At 45.0% G+C, this 22,573-nt stretch overlaps 1 protein-coding gene across 1 annotated transcript in view; it reads left to right on the top strand.

Annotated features, from left to right (window-relative positions):
• The first annotated feature begins 770 nt into the window (after window positions 1-770).
• PRDM6 (PR/SET domain 6) overlaps window positions 771-22,573 on the top strand; it is a 78,289-nt gene continuing 56,486 nt past the window's right edge. The window contains exons 1-3 of the mRNA XM_074569635.1: window positions 771-845; window positions 1,479-2,015; window positions 11,292-11,599. Of these exons, the coding sequence (XP_074425736.1) occupies window positions 1,487-2,015; window positions 11,292-11,599 (837 nt within the window). The 5' untranslated portion in view covers window positions 771-845; window positions 1,479-1,486. The remainder of the gene's footprint in view (window positions 846-1,478; window positions 2,016-11,291; window positions 11,600-22,573) is intronic.

The raw sequence follows: 22,573 nt of genomic DNA, 5'->3' as shown, positions 1-22,573 counted from the left end.
GGGGTCATGCCAGGAGACACGTGAAGTAGCCGGGAGAGTATCAGGACAGCGAAATGGGCCGGGAAGGTCTCTAAAATCCACCCTCGTCGGGGGGAGCAAAAGGCAAGTGAGGCAAGGCCGTGGTTGCCGGGAGCCTGGCAGGGTGCGAAGCGCTCGCTGGCCACCGCCACCGCCCCGGCGCTGGGGACCGCACAGCGACGCGGCTCCTGGTCGGGGCCGCGCCGGGCTATCGCTGCCCTTCCACCAGGGCAAGCGCCCGACTCTTCCCGGCGCTGTAGAGGAGGCTGGGTGGCGTAGGGGGTGGTGGGGGTGCGGGGGGTGGGGGGAGCGGGGGAGGGAGGGACAGAGGAGGGGAAGGCAAGAAAGGGACACCTTTAAAAGTTGAGCAAGGAACAAAGTGGGGGAAGTTGCCAAAAAAAAAAAAAAAAAAAAGGGCTCTGCGTTCAAGCTCGCTGGTAGCTTCCCGCTCCCTCCCCTCCCTCTCGCACACACACACACCACACACCAAACACACGCGCACACACACACACACACACACACGCACGCACACTCTCTCTTGTATTTTGCGCTGTCGTAAAACCCACGTGTCTAGCCCGGAGGCTGCCAGAGCCCAGCAAAGAGCCCGGGCGCGACTGCGATGCGCAGCCACGGCAGAGGGAGCCCGGCGGCTCGCAGCTAGCCGGCCCGCCGGTCCCCGGCACCTGGGAGAGGATCACACCGGTTCCCCCTGGACGAAGACCAGGAAAGCCTCTCCTCTCCACCCTCCTCCGCCTCCAGGGCTGTCGGGGCTGCCCGTACCTCCGCACGCCGACCGCGCAGCAGCCGCTCCGGCGCACCCCGCTCAGGTAAGGCAGCTCCGGGGCGGGGGCCCCGGCACAGCCAGCCCAGCCGGGGCCGCAGCGGGGTACCTTCTCCCGGGGGTGGGGTGCTGCCGGGCCGCGTCCTCCTCCTGTAAACGCTGGAGCGCCCGGAGAGAAAAAAAAACGCGCGCGTCTGTGCGTGGGGCTGAAGTTTCCTCCTCCCTGTTGTCAACTTTGTGAGTCGTTTGCTCCCGCCGAGGGAGGGAAGGGAACTGAAAGGGAAAGAGATTGCCTGCGCCGGGGACGGGGTGGGCTGCGCGCCCCCCGGGGCGGCTGGCTCTCCGTCCGCGGGCGTGAGGGGCTGCCCGCCGCCGCTGCTGCCCTCCTGCCCGCGCTCCGAGGGAGGCGGGGGGGCAAAGTCTGGTCGCCGGGGCCAGCGCGTTTCTCGCCTGTCCGCCCTGGGGCTCTTCGGGACGAGGTTTTTCTCCTGCCGAGCCTGGCAGGGGCGGGGAAGCGAGTCGGGGACGGTCCCGCCGCCGACCGCGGGCAGCCGGCGTGGGACGCCCACGCGTGGGCCGGCGTGTCCGAGCGCGGAGAGGCGCCGCGGCGTCGGGGCGGCCCGTCCGGGGCGGGGCGGGGGTCTCACGTCTGCTGTCCCCCTTCCTCTCCGCTCCACAGGCAGCGCGATGCTGAAGCCCGGCGACCCCGGCGGATCCGCTTTCCTGAAGGTAGATCCCGCCTATCTGCAGCACTGGCAGCAGCTCTTCCCGCAGAGCGGCCAGCTCAAGAGCAGCGGGGCCCTCGCCCAGCTCCAGCCGCCCGACAGAGCCGAGCCCCCGGCCGACAGCCTCCGCCAGCGCCCGGCCTCTCTCTCCTCCGCCTCCTCGTCCTCTTCCTCCTCCACTCCGTCTTCCTCCTCCACCTCCTCCTGCGTGGCCGCGGCGGCCGCTTCCCTGGCCGGCCTGACCTCCCTGCCTGTGACCCAGCTCCCGGTCTTCGGGCCGCTGCAGAGCTCCGAGCCCCCGGCCGGGGGAGCGCCCGCTCCCCTGCAGGGCAAGGACTTGTGCGGGGCCGGCGGCGGCGGCGGCAGCAAATGCGGCGAGCGCGCTGCCGCCCGGTTCCGGTGCACGGCCGAGGAGCTGGACTACTACCTGTACGGGCAGCAACGCATGGAGATCATCCCCTTGAACCAGCACACCAGTGACCCCAACAACCGTACGTATCGTGCCCCATGTCGCAGTCCCCCGCCCCGCCATCCTCCTCCTCCCCCCGCATCGGCACAGCCTCGGGACGCCCCAGGTTGGGGGACGGCAGTCGGTGCTTGCACCGCTCCCTCCGTGAGGAGCATCCTCCGCCCTGCCCTTCCCTCCTTCAGGCTGCTTTTGCGTTGTTCCCAGTGCTTTCGGGAGGCGGGCGGTAGCCCCTCGACGATAGCCCTTCTTGTCCGAGACCCACGTCCTTCCCTGGAAGGCACGCTTCCCCGGGAAGGCTGCTGTGGGGGTAGGTTTCTCTCGGAGGGCTACTTAGGAAACTGGATTCAGAAATGCTTCAGAGCAACTTGCTATAAAACTGGTCCTTTCTCGCGTTGCTCGTCTCACTCCGCTCCTGCCTGGGAAGCCCGGGCTTCGCTGAATACCCAGAAATCAATTACTTCTCCGAGCTGGGCAGGGGAAAAGTTGCAGTTTTCATCCGATGGACGAGGGCAAAGTTTTCCTCCCTCTTATCTCGGAGTATCGTTTTCCTTTCAGACCTCGTTAACACCTCGCCGGTTTTAGTTTTCACCCCTACGGAAAAGCATGACATGATCATTTAGTAAGAAAAGCTGGTTTTCTAGACGAAAAAGTCGTCTGCCTGACTGTCTGAATTAATTTAGGACTTGGTGGTTAGAAAACGTTTAATACTGGTATTGCCAGTTATAGAGGTGTTTTGTTGTAGTTTTTTTTTTTTTTTTGAGAGGGGGGCACCCCTATTATCAAACATCCGTATCGATGAGAGGTTTGTGATTTTGGAAATTGGTTCTTTTGCCTGTCTTTTGTTCCTGTATCTGTCGATACTACACAACCGAGGAGATTCACGGGGTGAAAAAAAGTAGATGAACTATATTAATTGATCAGATTTATTGCTAACCTTCAGAGCATACGGATCTGTCCCTGTTAAAACACTGGAACATGGCTTCAGCGTGTGCACTTTTTTTCCATTGCTTTAAACACCCTCTTTTATCCTAAGGTATCTTAAATTTCTTCATTTTTGTTGTCCCCCTCCCTGAAATATCTATTTAAGGAAGGCTGTTGAACGGACAAACGATACCCCAAAGCAGCGGTCCGTAAACACATGCCCAAGCGAAATGCGTATTCGTTTAATTTCATTTCAGATGCGGGGTTTGTTTTGAAAGTTTCCATGAAACTCTGTTGTGTATTAATTGAACTGCGTGGATGCTAGCATAGTCTCAAGCATTGCGCGTACATCTTGAAGAGCGAGAGGAAAGTTGACTCTGAGTTTGGTGGGCATCCCCCCCCTTCTTAACGTTGCAAATCTTTCTATATTGGATACCGACTTTGTTTTGAGCGACTTCCTCATGCTTAGTTTTACCTTGTAGTGAAACGTGTTAGTGTATTTTCTATTCGCGGGTGCAGAAAACGTGATCTCATAAATTACATGCACTTAATGGAATCTGAAATGCACTTTTAATCGCCAACGGAACCGTTCAGACAATACATGTTTTACTTCTCGGAGCAGCTCTGCAAATCTGCAAGATAAAGGTTTTAAAAAGAGAAAGGAAGATAAAAAAAAGCGATTTGGGGGGGAGCATTTTTAAGGAGGGAGTGGAATAATAGCATGCCGCAGAGTTGCAGGCGAAGCCTGCACAGTTTCTTCCCAACCGCGCTGTTGAAGGTGGGTTCGAGAAAGCAAAGGTGTCGATGGGCGGAAAGGACGCGTGTGACCCGTGTCCGGCCGGGACGGGGCCGCGCTCGCCGTCCGAAGGACGGGGCCGGGGACTGCCAGCACGGTCTGTCCTTCTCCCCCCCCCCCTTTTTTTTTTTTCCTGCAGCTAGGTCTAAAAAGTCTCATCATTGAACTTGTTTACAAGGCGACTTTCCCTCCAGCGGTTATTAAGTGAGCAAAACTTTTAACCCGAGTGTTTCCACCTTCTCGGACCAGGTGTGTTTGCTTTGGGCAACTCCTTCTTAGAAATAAAGAAAATATAAATTTAAAAAAAAGCGCACAGTAAGTGAGGAAGGAGCAGGGGAGCTGCGGTCCGTGGCGTGCCACGCACGCCACTCGCTCGCAGGGCCGGAGGCGCAGCGAAGCGAAGTCGCAGGGCATCGTCCTGGCTGCCCCTGCGCGGTCCCGGAGTGCCCGGGGGGTCACGGAAGGAGTCCGTGCGCTGGCGGCGGTTTTCATCCGCTCCGACCCCGTCCCTCGCTCCCCGCTCCGGTGCCCGTTTGAGGGGAAGGAGGTCGGGGCTGTGGCTGAGGGGTGGCGCGATCGACTTCAGTTGGAGTTATACTCGCTTGCCCCACCGAAACTCCGAGGCGGACAAGCAGGCGCCTTGCGGGGTGTGTGTGTGTGTGTGTGTAGGTGTGTAGTTGTGTGTGTGGGTGTGGGTGTGTGTCTCTCCAGCCAGGGACAGAAACCCGCAGGGCCCGATCCCCTCCCGGCCGCGGGGTGCAGGGCCGCCGCCTCGGCCTTGCTGGCTGCATCCTGCTGGTTTGGGGTGGGCGGCAAGGCGCCCGCCTGCTGCTCGGGTTTTAACTTTAGATGTACCTCCTCCGCCAACCGAGTGCCCCGTTTCCCCTTCTTTTTCAAATTACACCCTCTCCGAGCATCCCCTTCTTCTCTGTTTTTCAAACGCCCTCTCTCCCCATCCCCGAGCATCCCTATCTTCTCCGGGGCCCTCCCGGCAGGATCCACCCCCCGGGCTGACCCGCTCGGGAGAGGCGCCTGCAAACTCCTCCGGTGCCCCGAAGAGCGGCCGCCCCAGAGCCACGGGTCAGCGGGCGGGCTGGCGGCTCCCGCGGGGGCGGTGGCGGCCTCGCCGCCTCCGCGCCGGGAAAGCCCGAGGCGCTCCGGGACTGTCCGCCACCCCCCGGGCCCGGCTCCGCTGCGCCCGGCCCGGCCCGGCGCCGGGCGGCCGCCGTGGGAAGATGGATGGGGGGCGGTTTCCCCATAGACACACGCCTTGGTCGTCAAATATCAATGAATATGGCACGGTCTTGGGCGAGAGAGGGTGGCGAGAGCCGCCAAGGAGCTGTGGGTTAAAGGCCTGTGTGTAATTGTTTTAAATTGAAACGGGTTTAGTTCGGGGAAAAAAAAAAAAAGAAAAAAAAAAGAGAAAAAAAGGAACCAACCAAGAAACGGCCTTAATTAGGGCCCTGCAGTCTTTACTCCCAGGGAAGTAAAGGGGATTATGTTAAAATCCTGATAATGTGGCAGGCGGCTGGGGACCGTTTTCTTCCCAGCTCTGAATCTGGGAAGGCTGAGGGTATTTCTGGGAGCTGGGGGAGGGGGCCGGCGAGGAGATCTTCTAGGGCGAGTTTGTGGGGTGCGGGGTCGGCTTGCTCCCGGGTAGGGTTGCCCTTCGCTGCTGGGGAGAGGCTTTCGCAGCAGAGAAGTCTGCGACTCCTCTACCTGCACCAGAAAGCGCCAGCCTGCCACTGTAATAAATATGCTGTGTAAAACTAAAGTGTCACGCAAGCAAGCAGTTTGCACGCCTCTTCCCATTCAATTTACGGGGACACACTGTATATATAACATGCTGTGAAGTGGATCGGTATGGGGAATATTTGGATTTTTTTTTTTCTCTAGACTGCTGGTAACCTGTATGATTTAGCTATTTTACATCATTAGTTACCCAGCACCCTTAAACATAGCAGATAGCCATATATTAGATTGAGGTTAGAGAAGGTGGTGACTGTTTATTTAGGGTGATAAAATGGTCCATCAGCAGTAATCTCCATCGATATGTGCCACCAGGAGATGAAGGATGAGGGGACAAGCCACAATTAATTGCCCTATAGTTTTGTAGGAGAGAGTGGAGCCGGTGCGGACTGAACTTCGATCTCCTCTCCCAGAGCCTATTCATCATCTCTACATTGTATATGGGGGTCTCTCAGGGGCAGGGGGCGGCAAGGTTTATCTACACACAATATTCTCCTACCCTTCTCATACCTGACACGGAAATTTAATTCATTCATACCTTCAATCGAAGGCAGGGAAAATTAAACCCACCTCCCCCAACCCGTCCCCCACCCGCCTCGCAAAAACGACCCGAAAGCCGCTCCGCAAGCGGGATGGTCCCCCCCGACCCCCCGTCCCACCCCGGGGTGCCCAGGCGAGCCCCCTCACACCGTCATCCTCGGGGGAGCTGGGGCGGGGGGTGACAGATGCACCCTGGCCGGAGGGCTCAGTCCCCGCCGGGGGTCGGGACACCGCTTGGTGCGGCCGGCGGGGGCTCCGCATCGCCTCCCCCTCCGATGCGAGGGGGTAAAACACCGGGGAGGGGGGGTGTCGGGCCCCGTGAGGGTAGGGCAGAGCGGGGGGGGGGGTGGCCGGGAGCCGGTGACGTGGGAGCCGGTGCCGGGGGGGAGCCGGTGCCGTCCGTGACTCGCTGCCCTCCGGCGGCCGCTCCGCACCCCCCGGGCCGTGATCCGGCCCCTAGGGCGGCCGGCTGGGGGCTCGGCACCGCTCTCCACAGCGAGTATTTAGACTAGATAAACAAATAAATAAAAGGAACCTGAGGGAGAAAGCGTATCTGAGCTTCCTCCCCCCGAAAGCCCACCGCAAGGCAGGCAGCCTGTGAGAAACTGCGATTAATTTTGCAAAAAGAGATGTGTGCCAGCTCGTCGATGAGGAAACTGAGGCATGAGGAGCCCGCGATCCCTCGGAAAAAGCTGACCCTCGGGAAATGAAAGGGTACCGTCTCACCTAGCCCACCCTCCTTCTTAGCTGGGTACCCTGGCCCAGCTGCCGTGATTTATACTCGCAAGTGAGTAATACCGTGTGAAATGATGGCCACTTACACCGGATACCTGCATGCTTGTGGTGAATTATGAAGCAAAGGGTCAGAGGCCACCTTTCTTTAATACCAGCAAACTGCAGGTATCCTGTGTAACTGCACCTCTGAAGCATATTATTGCCGGGGCAAAAATGTATTTCTTTCATTTATTGTTACAGCTGGTTTGCCGGTTAAAACACTGTGTTGGATCCTACTTTTCACTGACAAAAGCTTTCTCCTTTCAGATTCCCTTTAAAATATGCAGTAGTAATGTTATTTAAGTTGGAGAGTGTTTATAATTGTATTTTGGGGGCAATGATGTGTCCATTCCTTTTGCTTAGGTTTAGTACTTTTAAGGGTACTCACATAGAGCTATAGTGCTGGCATTACACTGTGTTCATTTTTATGGAGGCAAATAAATGATAACAAATTACACTCCTCCCAAAAGAGCCATACCAAACAGCTCCACTAGGAAATAGTTTAATTTTTTTTCTTGCTTCTTCCTTGCCTTAACCCTCCTGTCTGTAGAGTGTGAAGGTAGGAAGTGAGGAACTGTTCGCCTTCCAAAAAGTCTGGCCACATCTGGGCCTGCAATGGAGCATTCCCACTGACCCTACCTTCTACATCTCCTGATGTTATCAGGAGACACTCTGCTCTGGCTGCAGTCCTCCTTGCTTTTTCTGTTTTCATCAGCTCCCTCAATTTTCTCACGTTTCTTGCTGTTTCTTGCCTTGATTTGGGGCTTCACTGATACTATTGCAGCCAGTGGAAGTATTCATTTTAGCAGACCTTGGAGGAGGTCTGTACTCACACAGCTGCTCTCTGAGGCCAAAATAGGGCACGGTACGATTCTCCTTGTTGCCTTGTGTGGCAGTCCTCTGGAAAGCTCACACTTGTCCCACCATGTTCCTTTTATGTGAACTTCCCACACCCATGTGCGTCTTAATGGTTGCTATCCAGTTTAGAGACCCTAGTGATGTCAGTGGGCCACAACACTCCCCCTCTCAAAAAAACCCCCTTCTTTTCCATGTATTATTAAGCAAATTGGTGCACTGCATCACATCCTACTTTGCAGTGTCCTTGAAGATGACGCTGTTAATCCTTTCTGTGAGGCAGGATAGTGCACAAGCCTTGAAGTTCCCTGGTCCCCTGAGGCAGAGGAATCCACTGCTTACAGTGACTGTCTTTAAATGGGTAGTATAACATTATTGAAAATGTTCTTGTGTTAAAGCCTTCCAGGTATCATTACACAAAAGTTAGTTACGGAAGAGGAAAAATGCATGATAACTTTTTACTCAAGGCATGGTAAAATATGTCTAGTAAGGCTTCCACTCCATATAACATTTATGAGGTATTTTTAAAATATTATTTGTACAATTAAAAACTGAAGAGATGTATAAAGCATGCAACTAAGAAGAATTCCAGTATTGCTTAGTACTAAAGACAAACTCCTTTCCTCTCATCAACAAGCTGTACGCCAAAACAGTTTCAGAAGATGTTCCACTTTCCAAATTTTCAGCTTTGGCAGGACAATGGGAAAGGAACACAGCAGGAGATCAGATACTGCTGCTGCCAAGCATTAAGACATTACCAGTGGTTTTGGATAGTGGAAAATAAATATCACTCTGTGTGACTTTCAGTAAGGGTAAATGACATTGACACAGGTTTTGTTTATAATCCCTGTCAATTTCTTAATTTCTTTTCCTTGAAAAGGTAGAAATAAAATGTTTTATCCACATTCATGCACATATATTGCCAGGACGAATTGAAGAAATCCTTGTTCTAGGCAGGTACTAAAAGTAGTGTGCATGAAAAATTATGCATATCTGGTGGCAGGATGCAGGAAATTGACACTGAAATTGCCTGAGTGGAGTCATGAAGATGCCTGAGCATGTTTAATGTAAGTTGCTACGGAGACATGGTGTCTCCAATAAAGCCATTAATAATCAGGTAGTTGGGAGGAGGGTTATGCATCGGGAAGATGGTCAAACAGTACAAATAGGTCTGATTCAAGGGCCTGCCCTGGGTGCTAACTGACATCATGGTTAGACATCCTCTCCTAATGCCCTCAGTTTTCCTGTCCAATGTTTTCTTTCTAACTTGCATGGTAGATGCTGGATTTGTTTAAAATGTACTCACATACCAACCTGTTTGAGGTTAGTTTTTTTTCTTTTTTCCTGTTTGAGATCCTTTCCTGTATGATCTCCAATGCCAAAATCCAATGCAACTCCTGAGATCTTTGGATATACCAAAAACACAGGGTTTCTTGATGACTGGTTTTGAAGAGGAAAGAAAAGATGTTGTGGCGATACCTCACTTTCCAAGCTAGCTGTGGAAACAACAACAACAAAAAAACCCAGCATGTACTCGCTGCCTTTTATTCATCATGCCTGGGAAAAGCTGTAGGAATATTTGCTGCATAATAATCTTCTCTCAGGACAAGCCAGAAACCTCTTCCCTGGGGTTCTGCAAATCTCATCCTCCAGCCACCTCTAGGGGACGTGGCTGAGTGAGCAAAACCCTTCTGCAGTTGCGACTTAACGGAAGAGCTGTTTTGCGACAGGGGTTATGTTGTTAAGGAAAGGCTTTAACCCTCCAGCCAGAAGGCTTCTTTTTTTTTTTTCTTTTTTTTTCTTTTTTTTTTCTTTTTTTTTCTTTTTTTTTTTTTTTGGCCAATCTAAGCAGGGCCCCCACCAGGGGGCTTTGTCCTGTAGCTGCTGTGGTGCACTGCAGTGCCGGCAAGGGCTCTTCTTCCCTTCTGCCTTTACGCTGCATGACATCTTAGGGATGGCATGGGGCGAGTTTCATGATGCTGTGCATTTCTGGCCGCCTTCTGCATGGGCACCCATCAGAGTACTGCACAGCTCAGGGCTGTCTTGCTTGATTCCTGCTAAGAACTGTAATCGAAGTCACAGGTAGAGAACCCGAGCAGACGAGCACTGAGCAGGGACACGTGCATTACCTGCAAGACTTGAAGGTGTAATGATTTTGAGGAATTTTTAGCTTCCACGTGTAGCTTTCAAATAATTTCATGATGCTGAATGCATCATTTTTGTAGGGTACAATTTAAAAGGGGATGACAGGAAATAGTGCTTAGGAAGTGTGTCTAAAATTGGAGAACGAAAACAGATGCCATATTTTGAAAACACAGCTTTTATTATCCTTTAGCAGATTTTACTGAATAGGGAGGCAGGTTTTCCTTTGAAGGCGTTGTAGGAAAGAGGCCCACATAATGCATAGTATATCCACCTCAGAAAGAAGAACAGCTGAGTCAGTCCCCCTGAGAATTGAAACTGTGGTTACAGGCAATCTAGCAAGTCTAAATCGGTGCCTTAGGCCAAGAAGCTCCAGCTTCTATAGTGAATACTATGATTTATTCTTTTTAAGAATGTATACAATTATTGGGGGAAAGATCTAGGACTTGCTACATGAGTACTATGGCATAGTTATTGTTTTACCTTTGTATTTCTGGAATAAATTTATATGAAAACTGTGCTACAGAAGTGAAATGAGCAGAAGACAGTAACCTATTTCAATAGATTTATTGTTATGTTAACTCAGCATACCTCCAGAGAAATGGATTTCCTGAGCGTGAAGCATTTTCCTGGAAGTTGTACATTCATGGCATGTGCAACAGTGTCCAGTGGAAACATTTAACCAAAATTTTCTTTGCTCGAAAATGAAAAATCACAGTAGGATCTTTGCAAAATAGAGAAACATCATCCGTTACTAAGAACAGTTAGGGAAATCAACATTTTTACAAACTAGTCTTTTTCATGGGAACCAGGCATGTTGGTTTTGTTCTTAGCCTCAGCTACGTGTAACAGGCAAAGAACATGCATTCCTGTTCAATAAAATTTTTTAAACACGTGCTAGGAATTGGTAATATTTGCTATTACATTATTTCAATTTAAAGATTAGATTCGGCTATAAGAAAGCAAATGTCCATGCATGCTCTGATTTGTCATTCATGAGGTTCTGTTTTATTTAGTTTATTTTCCAAACAGACAGGCATGCACACACAGGTAAATGTAAAACGTGGAGAGAATTTTCATTTAAAATAACGATGAAATTAAATCCTGTTCAAATTAAACCTTTGGGCTTAACTTGGGGGGACTTGTAAGGTGTTATGATTGTGTTTTAAAATGTCTCACGTAAACACACTGCGATGGTTTAAATGGGCTATTAGTCAAAAAAATAACCTTGAAAAACTGTGTTAAAATAAATGAGTCTTGGCAGGTCTGTGAGCACACCAGGCTTGCAAAATATCTGCAGGGTTTCTGCTCTGCTTTTTGGGATTTCTTATTCAGGGCTTTGGCAAGATTGGGGAAACCATGCCTAGCAGCGCGCCGAAGGTCCCGGTGCGCGTGAGTGCTGAGCGGGGGCGAGAGGACAGGGTGAAGCAGGGGGCTCTGCGGGACCTTGCCCGTGGCAGGGGTGGTGGTGGCAGTCAGCAGCACCATATTGACAGTGTTTTCCCCCGCTTTGCCCCACAGGCTGCGACATGTGTGCCGATAACCGCAACGGCGAGTGCCCCATGCACGGGCCCCTCCACTCCCTGCGCCGTCTGGTGGGCACCAGCAGCGCTGCCGCAGCGGCTCCTCCACCCGAGATCCCGGAATGGCTGCGGGACCTGCCCCGGGAAGTGTGTTTGTGCACCAGCACGGTGCCTGGCCTGGCCTACGGCATTTGTGCAGCGCAGCGAATCCAGCAGGGCACCTGGATCGGGCCCTTCCAGGGAGTCCTGCTCTTGCCAGAGAAGGTTCAAGCAGGAGCCATCAGGAACACTCAGCATCTCTGGGAAGTAAGTCGTCATCTTTCCTTCCTTGTCAAATTTGACTGTTTTGACGTAGACATTGAGTGTAGCTGTATGTAGTACTTGCACCATTCACTTTGTGCGAAAATAAACCAACACAGTTTATGGAAGCCGAGCCAGCAGATACGAAAATGTAGCCAGTGCAAGCAAAACTCTTGCTGCGCTAGAGGTAGCCAGAAAACTGGTGGCCACCTCAGAGCTCCAATTGGTTTGCACAGGAAGAGCAGGTTGTCGCAGGTGCTGCAATGTGGAATAGAGGGATGTGGCCAGAGAAGGCTGAAGGTCACAACACAGGCTGCTCTTTACATTTTGACCTGAGTAACAAGAGCTGATGGAGCTCTCAGGTCACGGTACCAGCCGTATTACCTTAGGCTCAGTAGCACGTGTGGGTTGAGGTGGCGCATTGTACCATCACTGTAGCCCACAGACAGTCCAAGAAAGCTGCTGAAAGAAGCGCGCGAGCCCATTCTACAGCCCCGCTGTTTGCACAGTGAAGGTTTTAGCACTTGTTCATGGTTTAGTTCAGCTCTGGTCCTGCACCCACTGTGCATTCCCCTAATGGTGCTTTCAGTGCTTCTACATAAAAGCCACTTTCATCTCTCTGAAGATGTAATTTTTTTTTGTATTTGTCACCATCTTAGAGAGGGTAACAGTGATAATTGATATGAAAACATGCCAGGTGTGATAGTTTGGTTTATTTTGTGATGAACGCTCACTGTGGCTTGGCAGAACAGATCACAAACCCGCTATTGTATTTGTTTGGCTGTACAGGGACATCCATGGCTGTTACTGTTCGTGATCGTGTACATTTTCTCCAGTAAAGCACTCCTGTTATGTGCTTAGGTATAGTTTGTACACAGATGCTAGCAACAGCATCATGTGGTAAGTTAATTTAGAAAGAAAAGACAGTATATGCTCATTTTAGATGCAGATCTAATAATTAATAGGGACCACGTATAATCCCTGCGTGTGTCAGTGCTTCTTATTTACAGAACAAACCTACGATCTGCCCAGTCTTTTGCCATTCATTTCTTCTTTGCTTTGTGCTGGAAGGTGTCATTTCTTGGTTCTGCTCAGTCCTCTGTAGCTGCAGCTTCTGCACACCTCAAGCCAAACTGCTGCGGAGAGGCAGTAGAAACGTGCCCGTAGATCTGCAGGTGATATTTACTCACCTTGACTAAATCTGAGTCATCACAGTATAAGGGGATGTGCTTGCTGGTTAGAAACCCGACAAGGAGTCTGTGAAGATGCAAAGAGTGTTTTTGTTGTCTTCAGTGGGTATACAGTAAAAATGAATGGATTTTTAAAAGATATTTGATGTTGTGGAGCCAGCATGTTGTGTCTAGCATTTGTTCACAGAAAACCTGTGACCCTGAGGCTGTCAGCTCTTTGGGACTGATGATTACCTCTTTTAATCATTGTGTTCTGTTTTTGCATGCTATCTAATATATGTGACTTCTTTCTATGAGTAGGAGCTGCTATGCATTTCCTAAATGCAAACAAATAGTAGATAACGCGTCAGGGTCTTTGTCTCAAAGTATTTACCCAAAAGAGTCATTGTGGCAAGAGGGAAATTTTCACATTAAAGAGTAAAAAGATCAGTCTCAGAACACACTTAAATGTACTCAGTGAAACTGGATGACTTGCAATCACTGCAAGTTCTGTTGCCTTCGGTGGGGATGGAATTTCTCTCGTACACCAGATATTAATAAATTGGACTTAAATTTGTTCCTACCAAAGCCCAGTGATTATAATGAGAGCATTTTGGGAGGTGTTATTAATAATTATTTTTTTTCGAACACTCTATGATGATGTTGGAGGCTTTATTTTCATTGTTAAGAAGTGTTTTGTGGTTTAGACTATGCTAATTAATGGAATATAAAATAACAAAATAAGCTTGCCAGCTCACCAAGTTACATAAAACACTGAAATTTAGCTAAAGTAAATGAGATAATTTTACATTGTATTTTAATAATTGCTTTTTCAACTTATTGTTTTCTATTATGAATCAGTTTTATGCGAGTTAACTTGCAAATGTTGATAATATTTTTAAATAGGCAAGATTTTTTGAGTCTAATTTCAGATGAACTTAAAAAATGTTTTAAAGCAATGAAAGAAGGAAGGTTGTTGGGGGGAAAGCCAAAAGCAAAGAAGAAAAAGATGTTAAGTAAAAATAAAAAATAGTACTGATGTACGTGCCAGGTTCAAGAAAACGATAGGTGTAAGCTGAGTTTTTGTATGGGTTTGCTCTTCTGCTCTTAACACACAACACAGATTTCCTGTTGGCTAGCAAAATGAGTGTGTGTATTTTAAGTGAATTATCTTAAAAATAATAATTAAATTCAGGGCGGTCGGGGAGGTATTGTGGGCAGCTCACAGACTCCGTTTATTTCTTCTAATGGCAAAAATTGTTAGCAAAGAATCACATACCCTAAGCTCTAGCTAAAAGTTTTGGCCGTTTCTCATCTGTTTTGACTTTCAATTTGGTATATTTTATCTATCAGAGGACTAATGTTTAATAAAGAAAAATATATCAAAAGAAAGTAATCACAAAGTGCGTGTAATTTTACAAAGCTGATCTATGAAAATAAATAAAAGCAATTGAAAGTACGTATCTGAATAGTCTGTATTCTTTCAGTCTATATGGTATAGGAGTGTGGATTAAATCGCTGTAAACATTAGAGGAATGTCTCATCATTGTCTCTTTATAAAGTTGTGGCTTTAGTCAATTCTTTTCCACCAGTCTTTTCAAGATAGTTGCAAATATGAGTATGTCCACAGATCAGTTATTCAGCATTAGGTCTTGATGGACCTTAGGGAGAGGACTTCTTAGTACCGTAAATAGCCTTCTAATATTTTTTTCTCTCAGCACTGCAAAGTAAAGTTGATAGATATTTGTTTTTGTTTGCAGTCCTTTGTTTTCAGTGTACACCAGATAAATAGAAGGGCTACAGCAAAGACTTTTAAGCATAGTTCCTGATTTGGTGTCTTTTTTTATTCTCTTTGTTGTGGGAAACATCAGAAGCACGGCATTTGATGTATAGTTCAACGCTATGGAAATATGCTTCAGTCTGTCCGCACAAGTGTTCCCACCATGCACTCAATGTTTGCTTTGTATGTAATCCATACAGCATAATGTACAGTGATTTGGAGTAAATTACATACCATTCCATTACCTCACAACAGGCCTTGACACCTATGGGTGTTCAAGGGAAATTATAGAGTTCTCTCGCAATCAGCCAAGATAATTTTTTATAACTTTCAGAAAGATCAGCCCTTTAGAAAGCCAAAAATATTAGTCATTTTTAGTTGTAGATCTTTTTTTTTTTTTTTTTTTTTCCTTTGGCCCACTTCTATCCAATCCAGAGTTTGCTTGTATTTTATAAAAATACAATAAACTCTGATTTGTTTAAAACAAAAACAGGACTGGGTGTATTAAGTAAACACTCTCTTTGGTAATACAGGCATTTATTCCAGCACTGTTTGATAATATTTCTGATCTTTTTTTTTCTTTTTTTTTTTTCATTTTGAAGTAACGAGAACAATCCTTTTGTTATTGCAAAGAAAACAGAGACTTTCTCAGCAATTAGGTCTTACTGATGAGAATGAGATAATTTTCCCCTAATGTGTTTTCTAATAAAGAAGTGAAAAGGCACACTTGATTCCAACATATATGAAAACATTATCTCAATTATTAATGTGTCCTTACTCCCTGGAGATAAATTAATCTAGTTGCACATGGTTTCCCCTTTCTGTTTAACATCAAAATTTAATAAGAGTAGACTTAAGGAATGTATACGATATACACTTAAATTCTATTAGATTAAAATACAGAAGTTTAAAAGGCTTATGCATTTTAGTAGTCAAAGTTTTTCAGGCTCCAAACTTTAAACTGTGAATTCTGGAAATGACTAAATTGTAAATGGTCTTTTCCCCTGCAAATGCAGTTTAAATGAAAAAACTTTTACTGACGGATGGATCACAGGATAGAATCTTAGTTTCCTTTTTTTTATTCGTCTCATAAAGAGTTTGCTGTCTATCTTGATTTTTTTTTTTGTCAGAGGGCAAATAGTTTTTTTCTTTGGAATAGCGCAAGAACATCCAGTATCTTATTTCACTTTATTTTAACTTGACTTAATTTAAGTTTTGCTTCCCTGGAAGAAATACTTTTTCATGTGTTAGTTTTTTTACAGGGATGAGCAAAATGCATGTATAGCAGGGCGTTCATTAGTAATTACAAAATGCTAAGCCTGCGTTGCCGGTTTTCCCCTTAAATGGGCTGGAATAACTGGCACTACTAGAAAGTGTGCATGTCATTTTAATAAAGTACCATTTGGGTACTTAATGGCCTTTTTGTGCCTCAACTGAAGTCAAAGAAAACATTGCCTTTGACTTCATCTGCCCCAAAAACAGGCGTTTTGCTGGGATGCCTGCTGGCCAGAGTCCATGCAGCGGTACTGTACATTTCTGTACAAATTAATATGCAGAGAGAATCCTTACCTTTCAAATGAAGCACTTCTTCTAGTTATGGTGATAGATTCGTATTCAGATTCTCAAGGCTGTAGTTTTGGACTGAATTCGCTGTTACAGCAAAGCACTGGGGGATAGAATTATGTGCATGCCGTAGTTCTATTAAAGTGAAAATTATGTTTCTCAGCAATCCATCATCTAGTATTCTAGACTGCTTGTCAGCCCTGTTTCAAATATGTCATGTTCATGAAATTCAAATAATTTTGTCTTGAAAAAAAACCCTTAGTTATATTACTATTATATCTTAAATTATGCAGAGTAACAGCTGGTGCCATTCTGTTCTTGTTTTGTTTTGCCCATTCTGAGGATTTTGTGTGGTGTACCACCCTTGCGTTCATTTTCTGTTAAAAAAGCACAATAATTTTTACTTTTACATGGATTATAAGTTCACGTACTGCCTGCTGGAAATATCCCTAATGTTGTGTTCAGTAGCTTGCTAAGCTGAAAGTCCCGTAACAGCACATTGAGCGCCACAGCTTCTTTAATTTATGTACCTTAGAAGAAAATTGCACTAAGCCGCTATAAAGAAGCTTGCTAATGTTGGTATTTCTGGATCACTTAGTATCACATTTTTCCAGGTAACTTTTGTAAGTTATATATTACTTACTTAGGGTCAATATAAGTTACTTTGATCCTAAATATAAAAGCTGCTTTTTGTTTGATTTAGAAAAGCTGAACTAAACCTTGGTCGTTCTTTTAGAAACCCTGTGATTTTTATAAGACTTTTTCACACCTTATCTTCATGTATCTCTGTGTCTCTGATGTGTTTATTCCATGTATGCAAGGTATCTATTGTATGCAGATAAATAAGCCTAAGCATACTTGCAACAAAATAAATCTAATTTAGCACAAGGACTGATTCTCTTCCTATTTAACGCAGTGAAGTTTGGAATAAACTTTGGTGAGGAGTTGGATACAGCCCTGGAATCTCAACAGTGTTACTGAAAACAATAATTCTGTGGACTGCATGGAACATGCACTCGTCTGGACACACGCTATTCTCAGAAAAAAAATATTTTCTAAATTGCCAGATCGTGCAGGGACTCTGTGTTTTTCTATGGCACATAATCTCACCTTGGAGATTTTATTATGTAATATGCAAAAATACTGAAATGGAATACAAATAAACGTAAAAGCTCATTTCTGCCCTTATTTGACCACTACCTTTCCATACTGCTCAAAAGTGACCCAATCACCAATATTACAGAAACAATTATTTTTTTGTATTAGTTAGTAAAAGCAATTTCTATTGTTGGATGAAATCTATTTTGTAAAGCTTGAAATTACTCCTAATTTATGATACCATTAACAGTGAATTATTTCTATTGACTTTTGATTCAAAGTGGGTGAATAAAGGCAGTATTTTAATGAGATATATGGCTATCCAAAATGTGTTGCGTACCTGATGCCAATAATATATTGGTTATAGATTTGATAAGCCGAAACTGCAGCATACACGTTTCAGGGTGGCGGTGAAGCTCAATGTTTTGCAGAACTGCCTCAATCACTGCTTTGTATGTTTTGGTCTCCCAGGTTTCATGGCATCAAACACGCATGGACTTTAAAATGCAGACTTTTGAGTAACCGCTTAACATAAAAGCTGGGAAATTCAGAGCAGGGTACACTTTCCTTCCACGCATTTGGCACCTTTTTCAGATAAGTTACAGAATTCCATTATCCAAATTGTTACACATGTGTGACAGAGGTTGACCTTTAGTCATGTCAATCCTTTTTGTGTAGGCCTCGGGCTCCAGCCTAATGGCTCAAAGCCTGATTTACTCACTGTAATAAGGGCAGGAGGTCGAGCAATTGTCAGCTTGCCTGCTCGTACTCGTCTCAGAGCCTGGTTGAAGGCTGTTAACACAAAGCTTTTCAAAGTGAATTTACAACCACCACCACTGACAGAGGCCAATCAGTACACCATAAATGTCAGGTTAGTGAGATTGAGCAGTAAGTAAAGTACTGGCAGCCCACTATTGGCTGAAATCAATTGCTTAAGGTTTAACTGAGAATAGCAATCCGTGTATAACTACGTCTGCAGAACTGGCTTAAGTGTGGAGAGCAAGTTGGAGAGTGAGTTAGGTAGAATTACCCACCAGCAGCAGACATGGCACCAAGCCCTGCATTTGTTCTCCTTCCATACGAATGGTGCCTGCACCCGATGTCATTCAGCTGTTGGACCTGCCTCTTAGTTCCAGAAATAGGATTCTTCTTTTTTATGTATGTTAAAAAAAAAAAAAAAAAGAAGAAAGGTGAAACAGCATGCTACCTTACCTGGACAAAGGCGGCTAGGAAATTTTTTTAATGTATTCATTCAGTAACACTCGACTATTTTTAGTCTTTGGTTCCAGAGGAGCCATTTTCATAAGGAAACTGTGGCTTTTTGCTGTTGGCTTGCAACTGGGAACTATCACAGAATTCGCTAATGAGTGATTATGTACCTGATGGTCTGAATATCCATGAGATGTAGTTACCCACAAGACTGAATGTTTTTATCATTTTGCGTAGTGACAGCTTGGACAACAATTCATTTGGCTTTGAAAGCATCAGCATTAAAATGTAGGAATCCATTAAAATGCTGTATGCCAGGATTTATAAATTAGGCAATTTCCTTGATTATTGCAATCATTTACAAAATTGATTGTCCCAGTGTGGTATAGGCAGACTTCAGCAATGATCATTGACAACAGGCACATCCTCTAATATCTATACTCATTGTTCCCTAAAAGAAAAGCCACTCTGCTACGAGGTTATTCTCCATCTCAAGGTCAATTATGCATTGAAAAAGTCTACTAATGTAGAAGATTGCACATCTTTAAAGGAGAACCGCATCAGCTATTTACAGACTGTAATGATAGCTGGAACACTTATTTTTTCTTCTGTTTGTAATTTGTTTGCTGACGGCCAAGGCATTCACTTGAGTCTGCAGTGCATATTCTCTTTCTGATCCATTATTGAAAGGTAAATAATTTTGGCAAATTGCAGCTGTAAATATTTATTTGATTGAAGATTTAAAAGTCAATAATGTGTTTTATTTGTTGCATCTTAAAGTTCTAATTAACCTATAGATATAGTGTATAGTAACTTGACTTGGGTCAATTGTTTCTGCAAGACATAATAAAGACATTATGTCACAAAGCAAATACGCTCTAGAAGTTTTCCTATATTAAAACAAATACAATAAAGCCGCAAAATGCTAGCCACCAACCACAAAACCACAGTGCTTTCTACTTGCGTGAAAATAAGCAATGTGCCCGGTAAAAACCTATAAATGCTAAACCTTAAAATGCAGGTAATTACAGGAGATTTCTTTTTGCAAACTATAGATGAGGTCCAGTTATAGCTGGCAACAAGCTAATTTGTGTCAGGCCTCATGCAGATCATGAGCTTCCAGGACTAACATCCTGCAGTTGTTAATCAGCCCTTGCTCAGACAAGATAGCCATTGGTGTCACTAGGAACTTTGATTTAGTGAGGTCTTCAGGCATGACTGAATAACACAGTATCACTTTAATCACAATTCTTAAATCATTTTTTTCCGAGATAGGCCAAGTGTTCTTTTAGAACCGTAGGGCCACCTGCATATTGTCTGCCACTGTCTGTACCACAAAAGTAACATGCAGTTAAGGTAAAGGTACCCTTGTATAAATACATTAATTTGACCTAAAGTTAATATTTTACTGTGAAGAAAGGGAGGGTTGCGTTTTCAGTGATTGTGTAGCAGTGCATTGTATTTAGTTAGAGGAGTATTACCATCAAATAAAACCATTTTTTTTGGTATCTTGTAAAAAGTCTGTAACTCATAAGTTTGTTGTTTGTACTACATTGCATTTTTGTTGCATGGATTTAGCAAGATGTACATAAACAATTCCATATTTTAACAGTAATTCAACCTGGTATTTCTGTGTAGAGACATACCGGTGTATAAGCAAGCAAATTTAGTGACCCCAGGGCATTTCTAAAGATGTTTTGGTTTCATCTGTGGAACTACAAAGTAGAGAAAAGTGGTTTTATCATGAGTACGAGAAACTCCTACTGAAACAGAGGCCATATGAAGGCTCTGTTCTTCCTGGTGTTCACCTGTAACAAAGCCCTGAATTTGGAAATAGAGTAATGGTCAGTATTTCTTACCATCCTAAACCGGAAAGAAACACCTCCTACATTAAGTGAAGTGTCATGTATAAAGCAAATGAAGTAAGCAAATCTAGGTTTATGATTTTTAGCTTGGATAATCTTCCAGTTGTGTTAAGGTCAGCATTTTTAAAAAATGTATCTACTTTTTGCCTGATGCCATGTCAGCATTGACTGTGGAAAGCAGGGCATTAGTTTTTTATCAATCTGTCAAAAGAACTTTTATAGCAGTATGATTGGTGACTGATACTATTTTTAGACCACCATTTTACAGAAAGAGCTTACGATTGAAGTAAAAATAATAAAAAAAAGTGTTCTATTTTCTGGTCTGTTTATATTTCTATTTTAAGTTGACTTGAGTTCTGTCCCCATTTCCATTGCTCTGGTAAAAGAAGGAGATGAAAGAGATGTACAATTACTTAGGGAAAAATGAGAAGGACTCAAGTGTGTGTGTGTGTGTGTGTATGTGTGTATATTTATTTATTTATTTGTAAGATAATAAAGCACATCTTCATTGCCAATTGGCGATGTGAAGCTTTGCTGAGCTACAGATATTTCCCGGTGTTTGTTTTAATTCATTTTATTGTGACCAGCAAGATTTCAGAGAGCGCTGCGGTAGCAAAGTTACATTTTTCCACCTCTGAAGAAATGAGTTGTTTTTCAGAGCAAACATTCTGAGAAGGATTTGACATTTGATGGAAAAAATTCCCAACTTAAAAAAAATTGATTCTCATCCATGACATAGGGCCATTCTCCACTTCAGAGCAGGAAAACTCGTCTACAGGTCGGTTAGGTGCATCTAGATGGCATGCACTGTGAGAGTTCAGGGAGAAACACTAACATTGCATCAAAATAAATATGTTTCTTTTTAACTAATGCAAAAATATCATCAGAATACTTAAGCAAAACTAATTGGTTCCTGAAGAAAAGTTTGGTTTTTAACAAGATGGTTTTCTCATACAGAAAAGTGGAGGTTGCAGATTAGTTTTTGACCAGCTTTAACAGAAATGCATGAAAAGTTATGCAGACTTACAAATTTCACTCAGAGCCACTGTAACCTGTTGGGGCAGTTGGCAAACTGTACCAAGCTAAGACCTCATCTGTGTTTTCAGCAGTGCTCTCTGCAAATTGCTGAGCACCGTACTCTGTCTCTGGCATTTTGCTGGTGAGAGGCTCTTCCTCAGAAATTTGAGGTCTTGTTTCTGTGTTGGGACCAGAACTTTTCACACAACTGAACCTGCTCTGTTGTTCATGGACCAACACAGTAGAGTTTAATTTGCTGTAAATCTTTCAGCACGTTTAAAAGTCAGGTAAAGAGTTCAGGAAGCTCAATATCTGATGCAATTTTATGACAAACATAACAAAAATGAACATTGGTATTTCCTTAAGACACACACTAATCTGAAGAATTTTAAGAAAAATATGGGTACTGTATTTATGTTCAAATCTTTGCATCATTGTTGTCTCATCTGAATTTCATTCTTTTTTTCTCTTCTGATCAAACCAGGATCACATTCAAGTTACTTGGAGTAAGAGATAATTTTTTAGGAATATTGACCTGCTTGCTTGTTTGTCCAGAGTGGTACCTATTGCGTCCCCAGTCTAAGGACTTGGTGAATTTCCAACAGTGAGAGTTCTCCAGCAGAAATCGCGTGGCCTGGGCTCAGGGGTGTCTCTAGCCCACCATATGGTGGAACATACATTAGAGTAGGCTGTATATCTGAGCCTGGGTGGGCTCAGACAGTAACTCTGGCTGGGTAGCTATTTGACCTTGGGGTCTGCCATTCCCAACAAAAGATGGCTGAGGGTCAGGCTGAGGTCTGCAGCCTCCCTTTCCTCCAAAGACTACATTTGTCTGTCTCTTTTCTTAACCTTTGTGGGTTTTTGTTTATTTAATAAAATGTTAATTTTTATGCCCTAATTACCCAAGAGTGACACGTCCCAGAGGCAAGGCTGTTGCAGAAGTTTTACTTCATTGTTTGAAATAGATTTTTCCTTTACTTTTGAAAGACTAGTTTGTGTACAATTTCAATGTTTTCTGCCAAGCCAAATGAGGTGGCTTCTTTTTTTAAAGATATAGCAACTGTCATGTTGGATCACTTTAAGGACTTTGTAGGGTTTTACTCGGCTTAATCCTTCATTCTGAGTACATATTTCTTCCACATTATTACTTATCTCTTCTGAAATCTCACGGGTCCACATACTATACTTTATGCTATTCATTTCCCACTCTATGGCCTGCATGTCATAGTGGCTGTATTTATGATCAGAAATAGCTAGCAATGCCTCTCAAGGCGCTATC

Source organism: Larus michahellis, chromosome Z (assembly GCF_964199755.1).
Source record: "Larus michahellis chromosome Z, bLarMic1.1, whole genome shotgun sequence".
Lineage (NCBI taxonomy): Eukaryota > Metazoa > Chordata > Aves > Charadriiformes > Laridae > Larus > Larus michahellis.
This window is presented reverse-complemented; position numbering and strand designations above follow the sequence as displayed.